Here is a 23,966-nt window from a genome sequence, read left to right as displayed (position 1 = left end):
GAGGGTAGCATCTATGATTTTCCTTGCTTATGACCTACTTTTTTTGATAGTAGCAAAACAAATTTTCGCCAACTGGTAGCTTGTTGAGCTCGCCTCTCCTTCTATGGAGATTGAGCAACATATATGATACATCAATTATTGGTATCTTGTAAAGTGGCTGACAAGTACGTACTATTTTGCACCGATTTTTGCAATGCATAGCACATTTATTATTAGTATGGCAGTGAACTTTTGCATGTTATGGATGATTGGATTGCTTGAGAGAGGACTATTCTCCCGTCATTATGGGAGCAGAGGGTAGATGGAGAGGTGAAGACGATCAATCCCCCCTCAAGAAAGGTGTCAGAAGAGGGCTATATTGGTTCGCCTGGGAACACAGAGAGGTGGCGACAGTAAAAATTTCTGATAAAATACGTCCTTTTTGAGTTTATGCAGATCCAAGAGTGTTGAGATGTAGGGGAGAGGTGCCCTATGGCTCTGTTTGGTGGGCCCACCTAGCCATGACCTGGGTCGCTTGCAGCCCTAGGTTCTCCACCATGCCACTCCTTTTTCATGTGTCGTCTCCTGTTTATTCCTTTCAACATTGTATTTCATATTTTATACTTTTGCTCACCAGAAATACATTTTCTATCACATCAAAAATAGCAAAACAAAACAAGCAACTGACACTTGGCACTAGATTACTAGGAAAGTGTATCAAAACTATGTATAAATGATGTGAATATAGCATCAACACAACAAAAATCATAGATACATTTAAGAACCATCACTCATCCCCGACGTCTAAGTCTCGCAGTTCCACGGTGCTAATGCACTCATCATCGACTTCCTCGTGCTGCAACATGGAAACCACGCTCATTCAGTTTGTCATCACCTACACGACGAACCTAGGGATCAACTCCAACTTAAGTCACCATGCTAAGTTGTTTGGATTTTCAATAAGTTTGCCTTTTCTGGAGTTTTCTCAGTGAAAAAGACCGATTAATGGCAGAATGTGTCGCAATGTGCATAAGATGTCGAAATTCATTCAAACCAGGTATAGATGCCTAACATGGGCAGCCCCACGTGCCTGCAAACGTTGGGCCAGTCCTGAGACTTTCAAAGAAATACCATGTTCAACAGAGAATGTTCGGATAGGCCAGAAGGGTCTGTTTTGGAGCACCTCATTTCTCCACATCTCTTAAATAGCCCCTTTTCCTGAAATTTGTCAACAACTTGGAATTTCAAAATGTGTATGAAAATTTTGCAAACTTGAACAACTCTTCCAAAGTTGTTAAAAATTTACCAACAGTTGATTAAAAATTGGAATAAAAAATTTATGAACTTTTACGAAACATAAACATTTCTTAAATGTCTGAACAAGAAATTCAAAAAACATGAACATTTTATGAAATTTAATAACATCTTCTAAAATTGTAAACATTATTTGAAAACAAGAACATTTTCTGCTACTCTAAATAATTTTTAAATTTTTGAACAACTATAAAAAATAAGAATAAAGTTCAAAGAAGAAAAATAATTTAACAAAAAATAGAACAGGAAAATAAAAAATGCTTATCCCTAGAAAATAATAAATGTTTTCAGAAATATTATTAATTTTCGAAAATATTCGAAAATTGCAGACTAAGGCATAGCCTAGTGGTGGGAAGGGGCTGATGCCTTCCCACCCACCCAGGTTCAAGGCATGGTACTTGCAATTTGGGTTTGTTGCACTAATTATACTGTAGGGGGTTCCCTTACAGTCTTTCTGTCAAAAAAAATATTCGAAAATTTGAAAAAAAATGTTTGTGTTTCAAATAATGGTCACCAATTTAAAACAAATCAGGTTTCAGAAATTGTTCGTAGAGTCTAAAGATTCTTCACATTTCTAGAAAATAATCATAAATTTGAAAAATTATTCATCTTTTGAAAAAATGTTCACACTTTCAAGAAATGTGAAAATTCTGAAAAAATGTTATTAAATTACAAAAAATGTTCACAATATCAAAAAACGTTTGAATTTTTCATAAAAAATGATCATATATTGGAAAATAATGTTCACGTTCCAAAAGAAGGTTAAATCTTGAAAAATATTTCATATTTTAAAAAATGTTCGTGTTCTTATATAATATTTTAAAATTGAAAAAACGTATTAGTGTTTTTAGCTATAAAAAAGCATCAGTTACAATTCCCGACCGGCTGTACAGTACAAGTTTTAGCTATAAAAAAGCATCAGTTACTAAAGCTGATTGGTTTTAGTGGCTATCAATTTCTTGAATTTCTAATCAGCGCTTCGGTACACAGCACTCACTATTGGGCCGGCCCATGGCGGACTCGCGACGCGTCTCTATTTTTAGAGAGCGGGCGACATACTTGTAAGAAAAGACCATCCTATACTTTACTATAAAAGGGTATGAAGAGATCTCCTTCGTTGATGTGTTTAGGGAGTTGTACCGAAGCAGAAGTGACAGAGAAATGGCCATCTCTTTTCAGAAGTCTCCTATTTCCAAATTGTAGTTATCTTTATTTCATTCCTCACAAACTTTGACCGATCAGATAGGGTGGTAGTTGTAATAGAAGAGAGTCAATTGACCTTGGTGCTTGGGGTGCCTACTCCCTGGAATCAGAAAAAACTAGACATAAGAAAAAGTGCTATTATAAAAACACGTACTCGCCCTGTCCCACAATATAGCGTGTATTAGATTTTTTTTTGAAGTCAAACCTTCTAAACATTGACAAATTTGAAGAAAAATTTATCAACATCTAAAATATCAAATAAATACCATTAGATTAATCATAATATATATTTTGTATAGGAGATATTTGGTACCATGTATATATAGTTTTCTCAATAATGTTGGTCAATGTTTGAGAAATAGATTTTTGCGAATACCAGTGCACACTATATTATGTGTGCGTGTGTGTGTGTGTGAGAGAGTTTTTTTTTGTGGGGGGGGGGGGGGGGGGGGGGGGGGGGGGGGGGGGGGGACTTCAGCAACGTGAGCAAGGTGATGATGGTAGTGGTTGTACCAATCTGCTTCAAAAATATCGATCTCCGGGTTGTTTCTACAAAGACCTACATGACTCGGTACTGTTGTTCTACAGGAGCTCAGCTAAGTAGCTGCTACAGTCTGATGCAGTGCTATAGGTGATTGGACTTCCCAAATGGTAAGTGCCACATGTGTGGCATGAAGTAACACCGCACTGATGTTTTTACTATTAAAATTTCCATCTGAACCCCCCCCCCCCCCCCCCCCCCCCCCCAAAACTAAAATTTTCCATAAAAAAAAGTTGCCATGTTTCATAACTAAAGTTGCCATAAGCAAAGTTGCCATCAGAAAATGTCAGTGCGGAATTGCTTCGTGCCACACGTGTCACACTTATCAGGGTCCTTGGACTAATATTGTCGGCTTGCTCTGCTAATTTGCGTTGTCATCAACTTGAATGTAGAGTTATAGACTAGAAAGATTTGATATGGCTTTCCGGAAGCAGGGAATGGAAAACCTGATTATTGCAAAGGAGATCCCCGTTGCGTGCATGTTACTTTGGTGTGTTGTTGCACCTAGCACACGACGGAGTTTGTTCCTCTGTATTTCTTCCGCCTCTCATGTCCGGAATTAATCCTTGTACGAATTATGGGTTTGGATCCAATTTGGAAGAAACCTTTTTTTCATGAGTAAGTTATATGCTATCATTTCATTGATAGAGGGTAGAAAGTACAAGGTGCAAGCCATGAGCAAGGTGCTATAAGGCTAGGCGTTGTCATGGCCACTGGTGAGCATAGGATATAGGTTGCTCATCCCAAATTACAATGGTTTTTCATGAGTAAGTTATATGCTATCATTTCATTGATAGAGTACAAGGTGCAAGCCATGAGCAAGGTGCTATAAGGCTAGGCCTTTTCATGGCCACTGGTGAGCATAGGATATAGGTTGCTCATCCCAAATTACAATGGTCTAAGGTGTGGGGATGATCATGCTCAGTCCTTTGGCTCAAGCATCGGCCTAGACGTGAGCCTTGTCTTGAATGGCGTGAATGAGCACAGTGTGGGAGGGTTGGGCGCCATCGGCAGGGCCGTCCAAGGGCCTGTGCGAGCTGTGCGCTCGCACAGGGCCCCCAAAATCCTGGGGCCCCCAATTAGGGTCCGTATACATATATGTATAGTCTGGAAAAAAAATCAGTTTTAGGCCTTCTTGGGCCTGGTCCGGTCAAGTCTCGAGCGATACGCTTTCCCGTCGCGTGGATGAGATGGATTTGATCGATCGTAGTTGAAACGACAGCCCCAGCGTAGTACGTTCCGTAACTTCCACTTCCTATTCCCTGCCTGATCGCTAGGCTTTCCATCTCCCCGTCGCTTCCGACTGAATCGGTGGCTCGGTAGCGATCGTGTTGCAACCTTGCAGGTTCAGCAGGGCGACGAGCAAGAAGCGGCTACTTTCTAGCGCTGGATGACGTCGCGCCGGCGGCTGGCCGACACTGCTGCGGTGCCGCCCAACAGGAACAGAAGACCAACCTGTGTGGACGTTGTTAGCACTAATCTTGATATTTGTATCAACATGTTTCATTTCGTTATGCATGTAGCGTAATCTAGGGGGTAGCTAGCCCGGTGTTGCTTCGATGAAGGCGTACGGAAAAGGCGAGATGCCGAGCTGCCGTATGATGCGGCGAGCACGGCGAGATGCCGACCGGAGTGTGAAGCTGCGATGCTGTGTGAGGCAGCAAAGTCGTGTGATGTGACAAGCGCATGGACGCCAAAGCGGCGCGGCTGGCTGGATGGATTTAGATGCATGCAAGTGGTTAGATAGCTTCATGGGTGAGTTTGTTAGTGGCCGGTTGTGATGGCTGGGTCATGCGTGTGTACGTGCTGGTGGCCGCTAAACGTGGTAGTGGGTTAGTGCATGGAGTCATGGATTAGTAGCGTGAGTGGTAGGTCAGCTTGTTGCCCACTTGCGTGTGTACTCCCTCCTTCCATCCGTCTTTGACTATTGATAAGATTAATAGTACATGACATGCATAATGTGAAAATTATATCATTGAAAGCTTCTTTCACATACGAATTTGCCGGTATGCTTTATATAAGTTACATGTCATATATTATTGCTCTAACATTTGGTCAAAGTTAGTCTCGTAAAACGAATTAGACCCTATATAGATGAAAGAGGGAGTATATAAAGTGGTCAGATGAATGAGAAACACCCAAGGCCGTGAGGGCTGGGCAGTGAAAAATGTAGCCAATCCATTCACCAAGGAGAACAGCCTGTAGGCAAAGCTTGTGTGCTGCTCCTTGGTTTATGTGTGCGTGTGTGTCCATGTGATCTTGAGAGAAGATAGAAAGGAGAGAGAGCTGAGCGAGGCAGCGCAAGGTAGAAGAAAAGCGGCTCCGCGAGGAGGCGGCGCCACCAGATTGTGTGGTGCCCTCCCTGCTCCCTACGCTCTCCCCTTTTCTCTAATTTTGATACTAATTACAAAGTTGTGTTAATATGTTTGGGAACGATTTTTTGTGCAGTCGTTCTAGTTCAGAAGTAGTCACAGATTCAAGAGTTTCAGTAGTTGCTCCTACTATCGTCCAAGTCCAAAATCAAGGTTCTATCTGATTGTAAGTTTTTTGAACTACCTATAAATGTCACAAGCCTATATTTCATGTGAGCTCATCGCTTCAAATAAATTGAAAGAGTATAAATTTCATTGAAACAAAAACAATCATGCATTCTAGTTTTGGAAGAAAGTATGATTTTGGTGCCTTTAAGCGTAAGAAGAAACAGAAATTAGAAGAAGATGCTGAAATTCAAAGGGGTGCTCTTGATAAATATGCCGTGAAAGTACCCCAAACTAATTCTGAAAATCATACTCTAGATGGTAATATTGATGATGGTCACAATGATAATGCAGTAGAGGTTGAGATTATCGCTGCTGAAATTCATGAAGGTGATCATGGTCTTGGTGATAATGCTTAAGAGGTTGAGGTTGACGCTACAGAAATTGATGAAGGTAATGATGTCAATATTTTAGATGAAGATCATGATCCTAATATTTCGGTTGACATGAATAATTCCGTTCAGCCTGATATATGTGATCCTAGAAATTGGGATGGACTTGATCCGACAATAGCACTTGAAAATGATGTCTTGGAGAAGATTAATTATGAAGATGTAATTGAAGATTTCATTTCAAGGAACACAAGACGGATGACACTTTTCAATAGAGAATGAGGTCAGTTTATTGGTTTTAATATTTCGCATTGATATTCAGAATATTCTAAGCATTGTAAGAAATAACATAAATTTTATTACATAATTAGGTGATTATGCTTGCGTAATTGTATATTTTTTAAAATTTAGGGCTCCATTTTTCTTTTAGCACCGGGCCCCGAATTCCTGGAGACGGCCCTGGCCATCGAAGTGACATGTGTTGCTATGTTTCCATGTGAGCCAGGCCACCAGAGTAATGAGTGTAGCGATGCCTTTTCGAAGAAAGGGAGGTGCTTCCTAAAGGGTCGTGGACCACCAGGTGTAGAGCTCCGCGTCCGTCGCCGGTGGCAAGACAGGCAGGCGGCACCAGCTAAGGGTTTCGTGCCAGACGATATGCGAGAAGGCGCACCCATGACAAGCAGATGGTGGATCGTTTCAGTGTCTTGGTCACAGACAACACATATTAGTGCTAGCAAGTCCATTGAGCAGTCCCGTGTCTCCGATTCCGTACCGATCTTTCACATCCTCCTTATGTTCTTGTCTCATCAAGATCTGTGGCACTGGATACTTTTCTTTTACCATCTCAAACATATTTGATAGCTACAGAAAAAGCTTAGGTCACCTATCAGAGCGGGAGAGCTTGATTCTACTCGGCTGAAGATTGAGAATCAATATATACGCACGCTACCGAGCAATTAGTCAACAACGGGTGTGCTTGGAATATTGTGGGGCCATTGTGACCAACTAGCAACTACATTCCATACTGAAGGCATAACATGGAAAAGACTGAGATTAACACAATTGGCACAGTGATGTACTCTCTCCATCCCAAAATAAGTGGCTCGACTTTGTACTAGTTTTAGTACAAAGTTAGTACAAACTTGAGTCACTTATTTTGAGACCGAAGGAGTACAATATTGTTGGATCGTGTTATTAGTCGGTATCAACATTAGTGCGTTGTGTGTGCATATATATTAGCAGTCTGGAAAAATCATATTGGCACGGTGTTTCTGTTTCCATTTCGCGTTGTCTTGCAGAGGTGCGGCTCGAACCTCCTGGCGGCGTCGCAGCCGGAGGCTGGATCGGCGGCGTACGCGGCGACCGCTGCACAAGCGAGGTCGGCCGCGGTGGCGTCGGTGGCCAGCAGCACGTCCACCGGCCAGAGGCTCCGCTCCACGGTTACGTTCACCAGCATCTGCGTCAGCCGCGGCGCCGGCCTCTCCGACAGCGACATCAAAGGGCGGCCCAGCAGCACAATCACGGTCGCGCCCGCCGCGGCCGCGGCATGCGCAGACACGGAGCTCCTCATGTCCAGCCGGGACGGAGAGAGTGGAATCTAGATCGATTGACAATGCGTGAGTACGTAGGCTAGCTTGTGAAGACGCGAGAGAACAAACTGTTGTCGAACTGATTGGCGTTTGCAGGACATCGACAACGGCTCCTATATATATACTAGTAAGCATGTACGTGCAATGCACGTGTAGCCATACGCAATAAATATATAAACCAGTAATCAAAATAAAGGTAACACACTCGGTCACCAAACAAGTCATTAAGCAAATCTCAATGTACAACAACCGAAAGAAAAGGCTAGGGATGCAAGTGCTTGAAATTTTGAAGTTTCAGACTTCTTATTTATTCGAGACTTTTATGCATAGTCCAATTGATCCATCTTGTTGAGGTTGATTGGTGGACGCTCACCACCCATTGTATAATTAAAAATGTGCTTCACCGGAGAAGATTGACCATAGCGAAAGTGTACTTTAGTCCCGATTTTGTTGGGGACAAGTGAGTTGTCCACGTCGTCTTGTTTGCGGGCATACTTTATAAGAAGAACATCATTCTTGACAGCATCACGGAAATACGTGTCATTAAGAACTCGATGATGCACACCTATGGAAAATGAAAGGCGTACAGTTAGTCCAGTTGGTGGAGAATTTTGTAAATTAAGAAATATAACACATACTGACCTTTAAGAAAGTTAAAATTATGGCAAGTTGAGGAGTAATGTATGCATAAAGTTGTTGTCCCTGTGCTAAGAAGAGTTTCTGTTATCAACTCTCAAGTTAGTAATAACATGACACAGAAAGGGTACAATACTTCTTAAGAAAAAACTTACTGGATAGTTGATCAACCTCCATAGAGGTTTCCATGATTAAGCCAACATTTGCTTCAGCAGAAAGAAGTTCATTCCAATGACGTTCAGCTAGTTCTTTGGAAATGTGTAGGAAGATAATTCGCATGCCAGCGTCGATGACTGCTACTTCCTCATGTCTAGGGGGGAATCTGTGTCATGGCCAACTGGGCCCACATACATGACTACACCAGCAATATCTACAATTAACACAATATAAAATATGAAGTAAGAAATCAGTTAGTGTGCTTTTGATAATTTATTATATATATATACATATATATATTGATTATATAAGCTTACCAGCGTTTGACCCATGCGAGTTCTTGAACACGTCATCCACAACTGGCAATGCAACGGGAAAGTATGCGTAAAGTAAGAAAAAACAAATATACTAAAATGCAAGAATAATATCATGGTGAGATAGAAAAAAATTAATAAATTCTGGCCAAAACGCAAAACTTCCTTAGGCCAGGATGCTTTGGACCATTTTTCGTTTCAATGTACAATTTCAGAAGCAAAAACAAAGATGGACAAACATGTCCATCTATATACGTAGAGACATAACTGAAGAACAACGTATGACTTGTTCTCTAGGAACAAGGATGCGCTTCTATACCTGTGGGAGATGGAACCAGGGTAGAAAATGCTTGTGTCGACGGGCTAGACCCTACACATATATCAGATAGAAGAATTGAGAACCAAGATTTGACAAGGTATTTTATAATTGCCTTCTGAATCTAGACCGTCGTGTTGTGAGAAAGATGATATCCAATAAAAAGTAATAAGTAAATTGCGTAGCAGTAAAGTATGGGATCAAACTGCAAGTTCAACACCAGAGAACATGTCTTGCACAGACATTGGTTCAATGGCAATACAGAAAATCGCATCTATGTAATCATGTACTCACATCGATGAGAGAAGTCAGCCATGTCTTTGGGGAAAACGGAAGGGACAAGGGAATTAAGAAGAGGAAGAGAAATCTTGTAATCTTGTCTAATTTGTTCGAGAAGATGGATGTCTTGAAGGGACGCGCTCAGATCCCTTGCGCGCTTATATGGCAGGAGAGCTTGGCGGAAGCGTGGCCTCGCTCGAGGGCATGCAATCCCGGTGACTGCGGCGGCTGACTGATTCTTGATTCTTACACGTACATTACGGCAGCGGACGAACGATCTCGTAACACCCGATGGGGCCAAAGTGGACCTGGCCCAACTACATAAAGGGGCCGGAAAATAACAGGCCAGCTGTTTGTTATTATTATTATATATTATATAAAAGGGCGCTAGTTGCATGGTGTATCCAGCCAACAATTATCGTCTATTTGATGCAAAATACTACCAGTAATCCTTTCCTCTTATCAATGCTTTGCACATCCAGTTTAAGGCCATGCCGCTTTGTTGTTGATTTTCTTCTGCGCATGAGGACAACAGAAGGAGTTGCACCCAGTTGATGAAGACGGAGCAGCAGCATCAGCGTCCGCTGTTGACACCCGAAGCAACGCAACGACCAACAGAAGGATATTTGGCTATTTAGAATTGATTGAAGAAAGGATGTTTGTGACTCCCAGGTTCTCTACTCCTGATATGAGTGGGGAGTGGACCTGGCGAGCAGCGTAAGTGAAAAATACAGTGGATTCTGAATTTCTATTTTTGGTCTGTAGTAATGTACATCCAGCAAGCTGTCTTCAAGTTCTGGCACGACTGCTTAGCGAGCTTTTTTCAGGTCCAGAAAATTTTGCAAAATGCACATCATAACACGACCATGTGTGCGAAACCGTTCGGACAATTGATCGAATGAAAGGGTTGATTAACAATTTTCGAAATTCAAGCTTGTGTATCAAAACTGGCAATCAGGATGCTAGCCAGAGCCTCAAAATCATGCTTGAACAATATATGTAAAATATGTAGATACAAATGTCGTGCTGGGGTAATCTTCTTTATTTTTGGTTATTCACTTCTGACAGAGGAAATGGCCAACATTCCAATACTTACTACATCGATACATGTACATTTATATAACAAAGTTTCTATTGAAGGAGAAAATATGTATTAACCATAATTCTTAAATAAGAAAACAAAGTCCCCTGCATGCAAGCAGGGACAAATCTGAAAAATCAACCTTCTCCTATAAAAAGGAACTGAACAGAGGAATCAATAGAAGCCTGGGCCTTCTAAAAAATGATGTCATTACAAAGAAGCCAATGAGGACCAGAATAGGTAAAATGCTGCAGATCTGGTAGTGCCGAGAAATCTATAATATCCATACACAATGCTTGAACTCTTGTGCATCTCCCCACTGCATGATGTACATCTTCATTAGTCGCAACACAGATCGACAGGTCTTGTGAGTCCAATACAGTAATTAGAAGCACCATATCACACTGAAACTTGCATCTACACTTCAGCAATATGAATTCAAAAATTCTAAACTTCCCTAAGGAGTCATGTGTGCAACTGCTCTGTATATTGCAAACTGGACATAAGATAAGATGGACCTTTTAAATTTGTATGTAGAGGTAGATTAAAAAATGTTGGACTGACAAGAGCAGAAGTACGAATTTGCCTAAAAGAAAACCAATGTGGCAATGCTGCTAGAGCAAATAATAAGTGTTACTGAGACAAGTGTTGGTCATAACAGGATAATTAGTGATTAATTCAGGAATCATAATCATGTAGGATGGAGCATGGGGATTCACAACAAAGGTTTTCAACCATGAATAAATGGGACTGCTCGGCTCACCAACAAATACTTAAGAGCTAAATTTGAACGATAAAATGTTTCGCAATGCAGCTTACAGAAGATGGCTTCTGTATCCTGCCAACATGATGTGTACTGACGAAAATCTGCATCTAGAAACACATATATGATGTTAGTTCTAAGAAGTATTACAAATACACGCCCAATAGTAGAAATGGACAACAATATTTATGGATGACAAACCTGAATCATCCCTCCAAAACATCTCTATACACAATGTTTTTGGTGCTTTTCCCTGTGGGATCTATGTCCTTATTTGGCTTGGCCAAAATCCTAGTGGTCTGCCTTGAAACTCCCCTTGACAGTGCAACATATAGCTGGCCATGTGAGAAGACGGGCTCAGGAAGGTAAATACCAACAGTTGGTAGAGTTTGCCCCTGGGCTTTGTTTATGGTCATTGCAAAAATCAAGCGAATCGGGAATTATTTCCTCTTCAACTTGAAAGGAAGTGATATGTCTTCGGAGGGTGCCAAAGGAATCCTAGGTATGAACACTCTCTTTCCAGCATGTTGTCCACCAACAATCTCGGCATCTATTGCATTGTCTTGGAACGCTCTAATCATCAATCTTGTTCCGTTACATAGCCCATTGTGAGGATCGAGATTTCGGAGCAAAATGACAGGACAATTGACCTTGATTTTCAGAACATGTCGGGGCAAGCCATTTGGGGTGATCGAGTTTAGATAGTCAATTGGATAGTTATTGTGTGCATCATCATCGACGGAGTCAAAGCTATAGTATACCTTTTCTTGGCCAGGAAATTTGTCAATCATCTTTTCATTCAAGTCGTCCACATGCTCATTCTTGGTAGAAAGGATAGCACGTGTGCTCATATAGGCTCCAGATGCAGCATTCTCATGCAGTGATGGGAAGACTTCTTCGATAAGCTTCTTTATCGATTCTTCTGTGGAAGTGTACCCTATCACAATGTCATCAGGAAGACGCACATAATCATCACCAATCGTCTCCTCCGTTCCATTCCCAATTCTTAGGAGATATTTGGAGAACCAGGGGTCAGTTTGTGCTCTCATATTACGCCTCAGTCGTATTTTCTTATCTTCTCCCATAGATAAGATCTCGGTAGTGTTGCGTCAGTGATCTGTGCCCTTGTCCCACGTGTCACCACAGGAAGGACCTGCCTAAAATCTCCTCTAAACACAACAACCTTCCCCCCAAAAGGCAAATCACTTCCCATGATATCTTGTAGTGACCTATCAAGTGCCTCTACTGCTTGACGCTTTGTCATGGCAACTTCATCCCATATTATCAACGATGCCCTACGAAGCAGCTCCGCAGTACCACTCTGCTTGGTGAAACTGCACATGTTGTTGTCTGTGAGCCTAATCGGTATTTTGAACCTGGAATGGGCGGTTCGTCCACCGGGCATGATCGATGCAGCTATACCAGATGTAGCAGTTGCAATAGCTATTTGTCCAAGCGAACGTACCCTAGCAAGAAGTGCTTTATACAGATAAGTTTTCCCCGTGCCACCTGGACCATCAACAAAGAATATTTGGCTCCTATTGTTGACCACGTGATCCAATATTTCATCAAATCCAGCTCGCTGCTCAGTGTTCAAAGAAGTAAACAAATCTAGATGATCTTGGTCCACACCGACTGACAATTCCTCCCGAACCTCTCTCAAGTTGTCGCTAGAATGATCGCCGTCTGTTTCAACCACCTCTGGAAGGTCGTAACTTTTAATATCCTTACCCATCGAATGAATCAAATCCCTGATGTCTCTAAGCACCATCTGCTCTAATGCTGCTTGGTTGGGCTGGATACGACGATAATCCTCAGTCATCGCCTCCAGTTGTTTGTCCCATAGTTCCTTGATGTTGGTCGCCTCGCAGAACACCAAAATAGTCGCAAAAAGCCTTCTTAGAGCAGAAGGCATCTAGAAAGTAGCAGCCTCAGTCAGGCAGTCGTCAAGGGATTTGTCAGTCTCTATAAGGCCTCTCTGCTCACATGCTTCTCTAAAGGTCAAGCAAATCTTTCCATTTACAGTTTTCAGGTCCTCATATGAAATTGCACCTCTAACATGATTTAGGAGCACCCTCAAGTAGTATCTCTCACCTTCAGCAGGGTTCGCATACACAATTCTACCAACTTGTCCGCGTCCCCTCTGTTTTCTTCTTTGCCACTTCTTTTTACCTTTAATCCATCTAAAGTATTCCGGGAACTCATTGTACAAGAAATTCCATGCATAAGGGTCCTCCTGGTTCATCTTGAAATATTGCGTCAGCATAGTTTTAGAAGAAGACGGGCGTGTGATGACATCCTCTAGGTTATCAGACCCTTTGAATGCAACAGTATGCATATTGGGTAAGTGGAGCTGGAGTTGAAGAAGAGCTGGCGAAACACCAAACATCGGGAAAGCACAAATCCTATAGATAGCCTCCGGTGGTGATATGAACCTTGCATCTCTATATTGCCGAATCTCATTTATTACACTATCATCATTTCCTGCAGAATCAACTGAGAAGGATGCACGATCATGTCCTTTGTAGATGTATTTGAAAAGATATTTAACAGCTTTGATGCTTGAGCAAGCTTCAACGTTGATGTGACAGTTATACCGCATAAGTAAACCAGGGTTGTAAGGGACCACCCATCTATTATCCAACACAGCACCCCTGACTTTTACGCGTCGGCCATCATCTCTCCTCCTATAGATCGGATATGAGTCCTTTCCTTGTTGCGTAGCGGCACAAAACTGTCGAGGATAGTGAAAACGACATTCTCCATCTATCATGCAAGGATATTTTTTCTTGAGAGTACCACATGGTCCATGGAGCATATGTTTGATCACCAGAGCATGCAGTATAGGGTACTCGTCCTTGTCAGGAATCTCAGCCGATATGACTCTGTCATAACCATCAGGGTTTGTTAGCTTACTATCTGTGTCCATGATCAAAAGGAAGTGCTCATGTGGTAGCCCCCTTTTCTGAAACTCGGTAACATGAACATAAGCAGCAACCGTGCCAAAGTATTTTTTCTTGATCAAAAGATCTTTCATATCTCTCAACTTGGCCCTGTATACCCTAGCCACCAGGTCTGGGCGGTCTTGCGGTGTCTGCCCGGGTGCAAGGTTGGAAGTTATTTCCTCCCAGTACGGGTTGCAAGTCATCGTGACGAAGTAATCTGGTTTCCCAAATCGTTGCACAATAGCCATCGCATCAAGGAATCGCCGTTGCATATCTCTATCACCTCCAGGAAAAGTACGTGGAAGAATGATTCTCTTGCCAACATGAGAAGCACGTGTCTCGCCAACCTCAGTGACATCAACAACACCCTAAGAAGTAAATGAATAAAAACATGTTTCTATGCAGGTCTAGTAAACCATATATCAAAAACACATAATGTCGAGGCAACATCAATTATTAAAAATATCACTATGGCAAAAATTGTTCAAGCAATCATATTATCAAGTCATTGTTGATAGCACAATGGCAAACATTACCTGATAGAGTTCGGCGCGTATGAGCTTCTGATTCTGAGGTTTTGAATAGAAATCAAGCCTCATAGTCTCCATCTTTATGTACATATCAACAGCCCACTGCTGGAGAAGGCGATGACCGAACAAGATGATGTTAAAAAGTCCTTTCCTAACCTGTAGCTTGAAACAATAGTACTCGCGTGCGCTGACAAATTTCCTGGACTCCACAACCCCATCTTCATCCTAGCTCTCGTTGTCATCTACAAGATGGTTGGTGAAAACAAACAATTAGCAAAGGCTGAAAATGAAAGATCAAAGAAAACCATTAACACACTACTTCTGATATTACAACAACCCTATAATTACCTGCTGGAACCTCACATCCTTCATCATGTGTGTCATCCTCGTTGGCCTGAGGAAGAGAAGGTGGTACCTCACCGGTGTCATCCTCGCAGTTTGTTTGAACAGTAGCTAGTCCATCATACGGCATGAAATGGTTCCATCCTGTTTCCCCGCGGGGAAAAAATAATGGATACGCCAAAGGATCATAGCATCCATAGTATGCTCTGATATATACAGGACGATCCCCTTTTCCATACACAATAACACTTCTATCAAAGGTGTTCTGTGGGTCACTCCCTTCAACCCACATCGCAGCCACCTGAGAAGTTGTAGGAGCATTGTACCTTCGCTGATCCAGTTTTATATCTGTGTTTAAAGAAATCCTATACTCTGCCAGGTTTGGAACAAAACCGATGCTCTTAAATATGTCCACATAGGGATTGTTGGCTAGTATCCGCAAAATCTTTCGTATGCGATTGATATCAAGATCTGGAGACCGCTTCACCCTATGCTCCAAGGTGTCATCTGTATCAAAAATGTACAACTGCAAATGCCTAGGTCCTTGACCAGCAGGTACCAAATGGTCTAGACGGTGATACAACTGACCATGCGCATGGAATGTGTATATCCTAGTCCTGGCCGCGCTGCTAACCTGATGGTCAAGGGTGACTCCAAGACTTGTGAAGGAGAAGTGTGAGTTAAAATACCGAATGTGTTGTCTAAAATATTTTGCATCATCATCATCTTGACTTGTAAACAACTGTTGCAACTCTTGAGGAACATCTGTAGTCGCAGTCACTCACTGTCTTCAAAACATGATGCCTCTTCGGTAGTTTTTTGTAGATATTGTCATAAGGGTCATCATTCTGTATACCCAAATCAGCAGTAGCTGTCACTCTATATGACTCGAAGTGATGACCTACAAAGTCATGGACAAGAATGACAGTGATGTGCAAAGTAATAAGAGTATGCAACAGAAATGTAACTAAAATTTGTTGTACAACCCACCCTGTGCAGTAAATATCCTGCATTCTTCGTCATCATCATCGTATAGTATATCTTCCCCATGCATGTCGTCAAAGCAGTCTAGGAGCATAATAATGGCGAATGAACGGAAGTAATATTAAGTAATACTGGACAAACAAATATGAACATTATACCTTCCATTTCAGTAGTGGGTTGAATTGGCTCAAAAATTCCAGATACATCGAACTCTTCCTCGGTGTGGATGGCATCTGGGATACATATAAAGCGGTACAATGAAAGTGGTTTAAATGGTTTGGGTCAACAACCAAAAGTCTATACCAGAAGGCATATATACGATGATTTACCAGAAGGCATGCATGTCCTCGGTATGGAAGGTGTACTTGGTGAGTGCGTTTTTGATCCATCGGCGACATCAGTAGTGTTAGATTGGTTGTGTAATGGTCCAGTATGCCGTCGTGCTATCTTATATGCACGATTCCGACACAACACAACCTCTTTGTCATGCGTTGGCATGTTTGCATATTGTTCCCTCATACGACGTCGTTTTTTCTCAGAAGATGCATCTGGCAAGATACATGTACTGGGAAATTAGGTAGATGTACTCGGAAAGGACATGCAATCAACATATACGACGAAATTAGTTTGGGTGAGTACACACCTTTCGTTTCACTGGACTGTCCAGATATAAAACTTCTGGGCAGAAATCTTTCTTGTCCTTGCATGTCATGTATATGTTGAACGTGCACTGTACCTTGCTGGCAATTCAGATTAGCTCGTTGGTAATTCAGATTAGTGTGCATCCAATCATTATCATCATCATCCTCCGTGTTTAGCATACCACCATCGTATTTAGTAATATTACCAAGCGAAACATCGTCATGGAGAGTTGCATTTTGTTTTTCCTGCCGGGACATCCTACGCTTCTTCCGGTATTCTTCTTTTTTATCTTCAGATAGTCTAGCAAACCAACCATGACCACTTTGTTTTTTGTGTCCCACCGTACAAGCTGCAACTTGAAGACAAGAAAATCAGTGAGAGATCACATAGATTACATTTTTGATTGGTGCAGACACACTCGAAGGCACTGAATAACACAGATATGAGATATTACGTGTGGAAACTTGAGGAGCAGGGAATTGAGATACATCAACACCCAAACTTTTTGTTGCAGCTTTCTTTTCTAGTCGGGCTATCCGGAGCTTCTCTAGGTGTTCCGCTTTCTTCTCTTGGGACAGACGGGAATACCACCCATGTCCACTTTGTTTTTTGCATGTCTCTACAGGTTGATGATCAGTAGTACCGGAGGCTGCTGCTGTACTTACTTTCCATATGGCAAAATTGAGGAATGAAAGAGACAAAATATATGATTACATCGTCTGACAGCCAAGGCAATGAATATATAGCAGATAGGGGTTTATTACCTGTGGAAAATTGAGCGGCAGGGGATTGAGGTACATCAACATTCACACTTTTTTCTATAGCTTTCTTTTCTAGTCGGGCCATACGGAGCTTCTCCAAGTGCTCTGATTTCTTCTCTTGGGACAGACAGGCATACCACCCCCCACCTTGTTTTTTGCATTGAACATTGCTATCTGCAGGTTGACGAGCAGTACTCCCAGAGCTTGCAGGTGTACTCACTATACATGGCAAAAAAGAGTGAAGGAAACAGAACAATCATGATTACATCCTCCATGAAGCAATGAAGAAGTAAAGTTCTGGAGGTAAGGAATGTACCATATTTGTGTGTGTTGGTTATATTGCTGAATGGTGTACGTTCCGGAGACAGAATAGAAGGATGGTCTTGATATAGTTGCTGACATTTCGCAGCAATAAGAGTTGCAGCCTTCTTGTCAGCACGTGCCTGACGCCGCTTCTCGAGGTATTCGGCCTTTTTATCGTCAGACATCCGTGCATACCATCCTTGTTTGCCTTGATTGCCCTGCGCCTTCTTATCATCATCCATGTGATTATTATCCCCGGTCAGCTCTGCCCAAAGGGAGCGAGGCGGCTCTTGTAAGATGCCCAAAGTGGTCACGATTAGCTGATTGCGAGGGAGAAGAACAAAATCAGTATAACGTGAAGAATAACTATTTTGCATAGATGCTTGAGGTGTGAGGAAGAACAAAATCAGTATAACGTGATCAATGCAAATCACCGATGGAAGATGTTTTTAAACTGGCTTTAAGGCGGAGATGAATCATGTAGTCCATATATAGTTGTACTAGTTCACCGAGTCTGCTTTCTAAACTAATAATGCTAATTTGTTTGGGTATAGATTATGGAACACCTACAAAATGTTATGCTAATAAAGTGCAAGAGGCCAATATTGCGGTACAGCATGACGATCCTAATCACATGGATATTCTTACAAGTTAGAGGCCTTGGTTAGTATGCATTTCTAAATTATTAGACCAGCCCTATTTGTTCTGACACTCGACAAAAAAAAGTGCAAACATGTTACATGTATATCTGGATTCCTGTACTTATAGAGATGAAAGAACGCAGAGATGAAAGACCTGCTGCGTGTTTGAAGGCGGAGATGTGAATGGACGCCTTTCAGGTTGTGTAGGAGGCAGCGTACCAGACGGTCGTCGAGGCGATGTAGAAGGCGCCGTCCCCGCCTGGCCTAGTAGTAGGCGTCGTCCCCGAGTGCGGCCCGAGCAGGTGTACGGACGAAAGCAGAGATGAAAGCACGGAACTGAAAATATAAATGTGAAGCTGCGTGTTTGAAGGTGCGTCCCCTGACTGACGCTGACGACTGTGGCGAGGCGGTTCAGGCGACGTCCCCGGCGGCTGGCGAGGCGATTCAGGCGGCGTCCCCGGCGGCCGGCGAGGCGATTCAGGCGGCGTCCGCGACGGCCGGATATGTGGTTGAGGCGGCGTCCCTGGCGGCCGGCAAGGCGGTTCACGTGGCGTCCCCAGCGAGTTAGTTCAGGAGGCGTTCCTGAAGGTGCGGCTACTGGATGCGATCGGGGTGGGGCGAGGAGGCGTCCCAGATGGTGCGGCGGTTTCCTTTGGTGTCAGTTTCCTTTTGTGCAAAAGGCTACGTAAGGAAAGGGGTCAAGGAAGAGAAGGATTGTTTAGCGCTAAACATGTTTAGTGGCTCACCATCAGGGCGATAAGGACTGTTGGATTAACACAAATGAATGGTCAAGATCTGTTGGATCTGCCCAACTGGGTCTTTTTATATTGGTATAGATATAGATATGTGTGCGCGTGGTACTGGTGGCCGTCGTGGGGTGGAAAACGACGACTGAATGAGCGGGAGTTAAATACATTGTGGGTGCCTCAACTTCTAAAACACGTTTATAATTTTATAATACACGTCAAAACATTTTTCAGAAACAGGTGGAACATTTTTTTTCAAATGCACTAATATATTTCCTAAATCTCCTTCAATCCTAAATAAGTCATCTAAAAAGTAAATTATCTCATTAAGGCATCTAGTAGTTTCTTGTCTGCTGGTTAGCACAATCACGTGTTAATTGTCAAAAAAGAAAACACACGCACGCGTTGATAGCAGTCCGCAGGTCACTGGTTTGAACCTCCGGCTCCTATCATTTTGTGTTCAGATATAAAGGCTCGTAGTCCATTTTACACCAAGGAGCCATTAGTTGGGATGGTTATCGACGGTGGGACAATTCTACCAGCAGGTCCACATTTTGAATCCTTGTCGATCCAAATTTTCTTGTTCACTACTATTTGTGTTGTTCAAAATTCAGGGGGTTATATGCACAGAAAACACCACCAGTTCTATTTGTGCTGTTCACTGACGAGTGGGGCACGGGTATTTAATTAAAACAAAATTCAGGGGGGTATGTGCGCAAAAAAAATCATGTGCGAGTCAACCAGTACCTCGTCCACTCGCAACCAATGACATGTGGGTCATCGCCATACTGGCATGCCACACGAGCAGGGCATACACCCGCATACGGACGGAGGCATAGTATTTGCACGCTTAGACAAATTAAAGCACCAGTTTTATGTATTTTACAAATTTATGTATCAAAGTGACCGCGACGGACAAGTTAAGGCACCTCCAATGTATTTAACTTCATAGGTGGAGCGACCCGAAGAGGCACGTACGCACAATGGTCGATAGGAGAAGGCCACGCGGCTGGGGTGGAGAAAGTATAAGATGACGGCATGCACGACCGCGCTGGTCGAGCTCAACCTGGGGGAGGCGCTAGCTGACTTGAATGCTACCCCCTCTGTAAAAACGGAGAAAGTATAAGAGCGTTTAGATCTTATATTTCTTTAAGGAGTAAGTACTATACGCCGTGCTAACTGCTAATTGGTCGTTGTAGCCAGGGTGTCTTCCCGAATGCTCGATCGAACCCCACTACTGGTCGAAACAGCGCATGATCCATCGCCCAACTAACTGAAATGGGAAACCTGGCATGGCAGTCTACCTCGTTACTTCAGGCACGTTTTTGGTAGTGGCCAAACTGGTTCTTCCTTTTCCCCGCCTTGTTTTGCTGTCGTAGGCCAATATTTTTAGGGCTTATAGTTGTCGGTGGAAATAAATTGCCCTCTCCTCAGTTTATTCTATAAGCTCAATCATTTTTTTTCATTTTAAAAGCCTAATAATTAGTAGAATTTTAAGATAAAAAGATTAGTTGGTCTTCTAAAATAAATTGGAGAAGAACCGAAGAACTGGCTCTAAGAATTTGTTATTTTCATCCGAAAACTAATTAAAGTGAAAGGCAGATGGACCATTCCTCCCTTCTCGAATCCTTAGAAGCCTGCTAAGCAACATGAACTTTAATTGGAACTGGTTATGAGCCAAGGGAAATCAAAACGTTGTCCACCAATGCAATAGTCAAGTACAAACGGGGTTAGCCACATTGGAAGCTGTAAAGAAGATGGAGTCCATATTTAGAGGCTCACGTTAGGAAGCACGCGAAATCCTTGAATTCAAAATACCAAGAACCATTCGGCCCCACAAAATATATTGAAGGATATTCACATAGCCATCATGTTTGACTTAAAAAAACTTATACACCTTATATTTTGAAATGGAGGGAGTATATGCGGATGTCCGATGGTGCGCTTGTACGTAGGCAGAGCAAATGTTGTCTTTTTTTATGTCAGTGTGTACTCCAAGATTTAAAATTGACCTTCTTATTATTTGAAATTGCCTTAATCGTGTAGGCCACTAGCTAGCTTCCGTGCAAAACAAAATATAAAAAATATCATATCGGTTTCATGACATGACTTTGACTGCAAGATGACTGCATGGAGGTGGCGCGTGGCATATGATTTATGTGACACTATCTCTCTGGGAAGATTGAAGATGTGGCGAGGTGCAAGCTCGGCCTAGCAACCAGAGAGATCTACTCAGAATGAAAAACATGCATCCATTCAAATTAGCACAACGACACTTCCAGTGCCAATCAAAGAACAAAGTGCATACTAATAGAAGACAGGGTGCTAGTTCCAGTGCCAACGACACTTCTGCTCCCAAACAATCATCCACACTCCTTTTTTATGTTCTTGTCTCATTTGTCTGAGCCAAGAGAGCTTCATATGCTACTAGGGTAAAGACGGAAGGTATATATATGTGTGACATTGTGGGCCAGCATGGTTGAATATTGTGCGCCCTAGAGAACTTTTAATCCCAGGTCATATATAGTTGTGCAAAAACCAAGATAAGACCTTGCCAGCTTAAATAATTGGCACTTTATTCCACGACTTAATTACAATTCTGGTACATGAACTTGCACCCGATGTATAGATTCATACATAACCTTAAAAATGACATAACTCGGTCCAACAACTTGTGTTTTGGGTATGTTTGTGTAAACTTCCATCAATGCCGTTAACTCTCTGTTAAACAGTGCAAAGCTCGGCCGGAGCTAGCGGTAGCAGGGTTCTCTCGTTCCTTTTCAGGCAACAGTGCGTTGCGGGCCGTTCACTCCGGCTGGGGCGTGGCGCGTCGGCGTGGTGGCGTGCTCATATGGGCTAGCACGGCGGTTGCGCTTCGGGCGGCGTCACAAGTGGTGGTCCGCGTGGGAGCGAGCTTTGGCTGCGGATCTGGAGCCCAGTGGATCCTTGCGGCGAGGGCTGGGAGCGGCACAGCCTGGTTATGCTTGGTCGTCGGACGGCGAGTGCTGGCGGAGGTGGTGACCGGCGGCCTTCTCGCCGGCATGTGGAGGCGGGGTTGTGGGCGTTGGGCGTCGCGCGAGCGGTCAATGGGGGGCGGGGCTGGCTCAGGTGTGGCTGCTTGGCAGCCGGAGTTGCCGGCGTCAAAGAGCGGCTCCCCATCAGGATCGAGGATGCCTAGATCTGATGGGGCAGTGCCCACCTTTCCTAGGTGCGATGGGTGGCAGTTGGTTGGCGTCGTGGACTGGCTGTCGGCGCTGGAGTTTGGCTTGGTCCTACGGCCGGGGTTCACGACTCTAGGCCGCCTCCGGTCAAGACAGGGCGGGTTCTTGCGGGTAGATTGGGGGGCGTTTGCACATTATGGCGTCAGTGAAGGTCCATGGCGGTGGAGGTCGGGACAGCGCTCGCTCGTAGTCGGATCGGTGCTACAGGGTGGATTGGGCATGGTTTGAGCTGATGGCTCCAGGGTTGCCGTTGCCAGCCACTGGGTCATATCCCCCCTCTGTCCACCGGGATTGGAGGGGATTCCAGGTGTCGGTGCCCCTACGGTGATGGCGCTGACCAAGGCTCGGGGGCTGATGACGGGCTTTTCCAGCTGCAGCATGTGCACGGTGAAGTCGGTGGTTGGCGTTGTCTCGTGGCATGGATGCCCGGGTGATGGCCCTGGAAGGCGGTTCACATGGTTGTTTTCTGTAGAGGGCACGATAGCGGCGGTGGCAGCTATATCTCTTGGTTGTGTGGACGACAAAAGGCATAACACCGGTGGCTCAGGTGTGCTACTTGTCTGTGACACTGGCAGCACCCCGATCCTGATATGAGGATCTAGACTCATCGCGCTTCTCCTGAAGACCTCGACTGACAAGCGGGATCTATCGGACGAAAGCCTTATGCTTTGTGGTCGACGATGGTGAAGCCCGCGGGTGCTGCTCTCTTCTTGAAGATGTCATCATATGGTGATCCTCTATATCTGGGCTTCGGGTGAAGATCTTTTTTCTTGTGAACTCAGCAATGGCGACACTATGCGCCGTACATGCCTCTCCCTCTTGAGGGCATTGTGGTGAAGCTTAGGTGTAGTAGGGGTTGGGCGTGATGTGGCGTTGTTCACAGATCTCCGTCTTTTTTTCTTTGATCGCGCTATTGTGCATGATCTGTCTATCTTAGATCGGCTTTGTATCATTCGGCCATGTACTGTGCTCGGTTAGTGCTTTATATATTATCGCAGCAAACACTGGTTGCAATAGTGTTGAAATTGAGTCTGATTGGATGATCACGGTGGAAGCAATGCAATCAATGGATGACTTCTTCGAGCTGATGTGGCTGTGGTTCTAGAGTGTAAACAAATGGCTATGGATATCACCCAAATTTGCTATAAACATTGTTTCCGGGAAGCAAATCAAATTGCTGATAGTTTAGCTAGATTTTCATTCTTTAGACGATCGTCTGGACTGTGGGAGAATTCTACCCCAGATTTTATTTCTCTTCTTATAAATGATATGACCATTCTATGAGAAATAAAGTCTTTTACCCATAAAAAAACTTATTCCCGGATAGGAAACAGCATGTTGGCGCAAAAACGGAACTGCGGGTCACCAGTGATCGCCGGAGAGCAGAGACAAGGAAGGAGGAATAGGTGGACACAGAGAATTTGCGGGCGTATAAACACCCTGCCGCAACAATGGCATTTTCAGTTTTCTGCACGAGCTCGAACTTGTTTTTCACACCGATCCACAGAGGCCGGAGGAGACCTTATACACGCACACGCACGCGTGCCACGCCGCACCTACGGCGCGCCCACTCACCCCACTCGCCACGCCCCGCGCTCCACGGCTCCCGCGCCCGCCGCACAATCACACGAACAGACGCGACCGGGTCCAGCGTCCGGCGCGGTCACCCTCCCGCACTGATCGCTAACCAACGCACGCACTCACGCACACACACCTATGGGCACGCCTGTACGCACCTGAGCCTGCCACGGCCGGATCCGACGCACACACACGCAGGCCATACATGAGTCGGATCATGCCCAGACACAGAC

The 23,966-nt window shown here is 43.8% G+C and overlaps 2 protein-coding genes and 1 pseudogene across 3 annotated transcripts; all 3 read right to left on the bottom strand.

The window, feature by feature from the left end:
* Positions 1–10,285: 10,285 nt before the first annotated feature.
* Positions 10,286–15,594, bottom strand: LOC125518281 (uncharacterized; annotated as a pseudogene). Its single transcript, XR_015611901.1, has 5 exons — positions 14,864–15,594; positions 14,522–14,757; positions 11,242–14,353; positions 11,097–11,150; positions 10,286–10,596 (listed from the first exon to the last, which is right to left on the bottom strand). The product of XR_015611901.1 is annotated as an uncharacterized LOC125518281 (transcript).
* On the bottom strand, positions 12,956–14,233 carry LOC147957681 (uncharacterized). The gene has a single exon (XM_087531816.1). The coding sequence runs from the start codon at positions 14,231–14,233 to the stop codon at positions 12,956–12,958; it is 1,278 nt and encodes a 425-aa protein (XP_087387942.1).
* On the bottom strand, positions 14,741–18,788 carry LOC125524522 (uncharacterized). The gene is made up of 11 exons (XM_087531815.1): positions 18,408–18,788; positions 17,561–17,867; positions 17,248–17,463; positions 16,938–17,147; positions 16,485–16,832; positions 16,171–16,389; positions 16,000–16,074; positions 15,848–15,925; positions 15,601–15,758; positions 14,864–15,491; positions 14,741–14,757 (listed from the first exon to the last, which is right to left on the bottom strand). The coding sequence occupies exons 2-11, from the start codon at positions 17,787–17,789 to the stop codon at positions 14,741–14,743; spliced, it is 2,178 nt and encodes a 725-aa protein (XP_087387941.1). The 5' UTR covers positions 17,790–17,867; positions 18,408–18,788.
* Positions 18,789–23,966: the final 5,178 nt, after the last annotated feature.

This window comes from Triticum urartu, chromosome 7A (genome assembly GCF_056163025.1).
Source record: "Triticum urartu cultivar PI428250 chromosome 7A, HENAU_Tu73, whole genome shotgun sequence".
NCBI lineage: Eukaryota > Viridiplantae > Streptophyta > Magnoliopsida > Poales > Poaceae > Triticum > Triticum urartu.
This window is presented reverse-complemented; position numbering and strand designations above follow the sequence as displayed.

Bases quoted from the DNA above. Each gene is read 5' to 3' on its own strand.
- LOC147957681 (XM_087531816.1), bottom strand. From the start codon at position 14,233: ATGGCTATTGTGCAACGATTTGGGAAACCAGATTACTTCGTCACGATG.
- LOC125524522 (XM_087531815.1), bottom strand. From the start codon at position 17,789: ATGGATGATGATAAGAAGGCGCAGGGCAATCAAGGCAAACAAGGATGG. The intron at 16,390-16,484 runs GTGTGTACTCAC...GTATCTTGCCAG, and splicing joins ACAGTCCAGTGAAACGAAAG to ATGCATCTTCTGAGAAAAAA. The intron at 15,492-15,600 runs GTTGTTTACAAG...CTTGACCATCAG, and splicing joins GTTCCTCAAGAGTTGCAACA to GTTAGCAGCGCGGCCAGGAC.